The sequence below is a fragment of the Pteropus vampyrus genome, unplaced genomic scaffold, assembly GCF_000151845.1.
Source record: "Pteropus vampyrus isolate Shadow unplaced genomic scaffold, Pvam_2.0 Scaffold277, whole genome shotgun sequence".
In the NCBI taxonomy this organism is placed as follows: Eukaryota; Metazoa; Chordata; class Mammalia; order Chiroptera; family Pteropodidae; genus Pteropus; species Pteropus vampyrus.
The window spans coordinates 379919-383677 of NW_011889058.1; the positions used below are offsets into that span (position 1 = coordinate 379919).

The following is a 3759-nucleotide window of genomic DNA, read 5'->3' on the forward strand; positions in this document are numbered from 1 at the left end:
GCGCCGCACCGAGTTCCGGGCCTCGTCGTGCTGGCCTTTGAAAGGGTCCTCCAGGCCCCTTTGTTAGGGCAAAGCCACTGCCCCCAGGGACTTAGTGGCCCGTCCCCCTGGGACACACAGGCTGGTCCACGTGAAGCCTTCCCGGGAGAGGCCGGGCTGGGCGGAGGCACGCCGGCCCCCTGCAGCACGCGGGGTGCGAGCACTGGGCTTTTACGCCCTAGAAGGGCTGACCGCTCCCTTCACCCCGACCTGCCTGGACCCGCACCCCGTCCACGGGTGTCGCTGGCCATGAGGAAGCAAAGCCCAAGAAGAGGCCCAGAAGTGGCCTAGAAGCCAGGGCAGGAGGTGCTCAGCCAGGGCATCCCCGGGACACTAAGAGCCCTTCCCCGGAACTCGCCATCTTTCTCATTTGACACATTGTCCAAAGGAGGAGCAGCACCCCATCTTCACCCCAGACCGACCTGTGTGCCAGAGGGAGGGTCCTGCGTCCTCCAGCCTCATTTACAGAGGCCCGTGGGGCCAAACAGGACTGGGAAGGCTGGCCGAAGCACACCTGCGCCCCAAACGCCAGGCCGCACTAGGCGCACAGAGGCTGCCTGGGCTCCCCAAAAGGTGCCGCTGCGGGTGGACAGCCTCAGGGCGTCCTCTAAGCGGGACCTCTGTGTGCGCTAGGACGGGGCCCAGCCCGGGGATGCTGGTCCCCAGGGCGCCTCTGCAGCAGGAGAGCGCAGGCGCACAGGGGGCCTGGGCTGTGGGCCGGCCCCTCCCTTCTGCAGGATCCCCCGACCCCCAATGCCCCCGGCACCCAGAGGAGGCCGGGACCGGCCCTCTCCGGCAGAGCCTCTGTCCCACGTGGTGGTTCCGGATTCTTCTGCCACCGCGAACTCGGTCCACGTCCAGCCCCAGCCCGGGCCGGCGGCGCTAAACGCCTTTCAAATACACTATCATCGAGCTTCTGGGACGATCGGATCGCTGAGGAGATAAAGCCTCGCACCTGAGCTAGTGGTGCCCACCTGTGTCTCAGAACCGGAAGCCCTTTCCCCACAGTTCAGAACGGTCCAGAACGTTCCTCCTTCTGTGTCTCTGCAAATGCGCCAGGAAGGGTGGGAAAGCCGCGCCCGCCAGGAAGTCAGAGGAAGGACAGACGGGTCTCCAAGAGCCGACCCCGCCCCCAGGCACCCTTAGGTCCGGGACCCAGCGGCTTCCCCGGCCCTCGGTACTCGCGCATGCTCAGTTCCTCCAGGACTGTCACGCGGCTCTGGAAGGTGGGGAGCGGGGCACAAGCGGACAAGAGAAATATTTGGCGACCCAAAACCACGCTGGAAAAGCAAGCGTTCCAAGGGAGAAACGCGGAGGGAAAGGCATGGTGGGGCGCCCCCATCTTTCCGCTGGGGTCCCCCGCCTGCAGCTCCCCCTGCAGCGGACCTCCGGCTGGCATTGGCTGGCACTGCGCCCTGGCGCGCGCCACCGGGACTGAGCGAGGCTGGGATGCGCTAGGAGGTGGACGCACCGCGATGGGAGGAGGTGGCACACGCAGGGACACGGCGCCCTGGCCGGCACGGGGCCTCTCGGTCCCCCATTCTTCCACAGCCCCGCCTCCGCCTGGGCCCCCGGAGCAGCGAGGGGAAGCCTGCACCCCCGTTTCCATCAAGCCTCTGCCACCGGTCTCCTCTGTCCCTGTGGCCCCAGATGGGTTAGGGTCCCCAGGGAGGGCTCTGTGCAGCCACCAGGGTGAGGAGTGCTCAAGAATTTGCTCTAAGACAGTGTCCCCACTTCTGAACCCGCGACATCGTGGAAAAGCGCGACGGGAATCTGAACCTCACCCGGTGGCGAAGGCCGCATCCCAGCATGCAGTGCGTCTGTCCCCCGGCCCCTTCCTCACCTGTGAAGCCGCGACAGCAGGACAATCTCCTGCCCTGGGACACCCTGGTGCCCTGAGCGAATCCAGAGAAACACGAGCCAGCGCCCCGCGTGCTCGCCCCGCGCACTTGCCCCGCGCGCTCGCCTCGTGCACTCCTGGGTCCTGCCAAGCCGCCGCCCAGCCCTTCTGCAGAGACCCTCGGGGACCGGCAGAGACCCTCGGGGACCGGCAGAGCCCCTGGAAGGCCTCCAAGGATCCCCCGTGCTTCCTCTTCAGGGGCGATGAGTACGATTTCCCCATAATCGCCAAATATGTGGTTCTGGCCAGAGCCGAGTGATGCTGCGGTGGCCCTGTGGGTCCAGCCACGGGGACAGCGCTCACAGGAAGGGAGGCCACGTGCTGTCCTTTCCCAGAGCAGCGCCCACGGTCCCTTCTGTCCTCCAGGGCCACGGCCGCTTGCTGGAAAGCCTGCGGCCACCCGGCTGTTCTTCCAGAGGCAGTTTCCAGACCCGTCTCCCTTAAGCGCCTGCTCACGTTCTGTGTGGGGACACAGCCCAGCCCCAGAGTCCCCAGCCCCAAGCCGAGGAGGAGGCGTGAGGGGACCGTGCAGATCACCCGCTACTGTGCTGGCCGCGGCTCCGCACACCTTACACACAATGAGGCCTTGAAGACCGAGAGCTTGAAAGGAGGGAAAGTCAGGGTGCTTAAGGCCGACGTCCAGTCAGCTCTGCCCCCCGTCTTGGAAAGAGGCAGCAGGAAGCCTCGAGGACGCCGCGCTCCACACTCGGGGAGAGCTGGACTGCACAGTCCCCGCCAGTTCCAGGCGCCCTGAGCTTGGGGACAGGCAGTGGCGACCCTTTCTGTGGCAGGGGCCCGGTTCCCTTGTCGGCTCTCTGAGGCTTCCCGAGGCCAGGACTGCAGGGGCTGCTACACGTGACCCGCATGGTGGCTGTGCTTCCGGACCCCCTATGCCCTCGTCCTCCCCAGCGGAGACCCCTCAGCAAAGTGGCAAGAGGGCAGGCTGACCGGGCGCCAGTGCTGGGCAGGAACACAGCCCGCTCCGTGCCCATCCCCCACGTGGGAGCAGCTTCCAGCCTCTCCGGGCCACTCACCAGGAGGACAGAGTTGGACACCAGGCGTCAGGAGCCACTCCCCTTCGGGACCAAACCCCAGGTCAGAGAAATGTCACCACAAGGGCTGACCCAGCGTGCAGAAGCCCAGGCTGTGACATCTGACTTCTCCCGGTGTCCTGCTGTGCCTGGTGAGGCCCTCCTTCTCGCCCCCCGCCCCCCGGGAGACACCGTTTGTCACTGCCACAGGGTCTCTGATTTCAGCCTCCACGTGGCCGTGGCAGGCATGGGAAGCCGTCCTCCCAAGGGGGCAGGGAGCCTCGTTTCCTCGTTTCGGAGGAAGCGTCACCAAGGTCAGGGCCCCACGCGTCCTGCTCAGCAGCAGCTGGGAGCTGCCTACGGCTTCACAGTTTGCCAACAGTGGGAACTGTCAAACTCGGGAACTGGTCCCTCTGATCACGGGGTAAAGACACAGTCCCACCCAAGCAGGATACCAGGTAACACCACCCACACACACACACACACACACACACACACACACACCCCATCACCGGCAAATGCACACCCACCAGCATGCTCACTTTCCAATTCCCGAGAAGTATGTCATCTGAACGGCCACCTGGCAGCCCAAAATTCCCATGGAAATCTGAGGTCCCCCGGTGGGTTTCCCCAGCAACGGAGAAAAGCCTCACAGCTTCGATGCTGCACAGCTTTCTCTAAAGGAAAAAAACAAAAACAAAAAGCCACAGCTTTAATTAAACTCGTTCAAGTCAATGATTCAGGAACAAACACATCTTTAAACTTGCAAAGGGCAGAAACGCAGAGCAA

At 64.5% G+C, this 3759-nt stretch overlaps 2 protein-coding genes across 2 annotated transcripts in view; both read left to right on the plus strand.

The window, feature by feature from the left end:
- The window catches only part of MBP (myelin basic protein), a 49517-nt gene that overhangs the window by 29097 nt on the left and 16661 nt on the right, over positions 1 to 3759 (plus strand). The gene's annotated exons all lie outside the window — the stretch shown is intronic.
- The window catches only part of LOC111729748, a 3066-nt gene continuing 2076 nt past the window's right edge, over positions 2770 to 3759 (plus strand). The window contains exon 1 of the mRNA XM_023520812.1: positions 2770 to 3284. Within this exon, the coding sequence (XP_023376580.1) occupies positions 2804 to 3284 (481 nt within the window). The 5' untranslated portion in view covers positions 2770 to 2803. The remainder of the gene's footprint in view (positions 3285 to 3759) is intronic.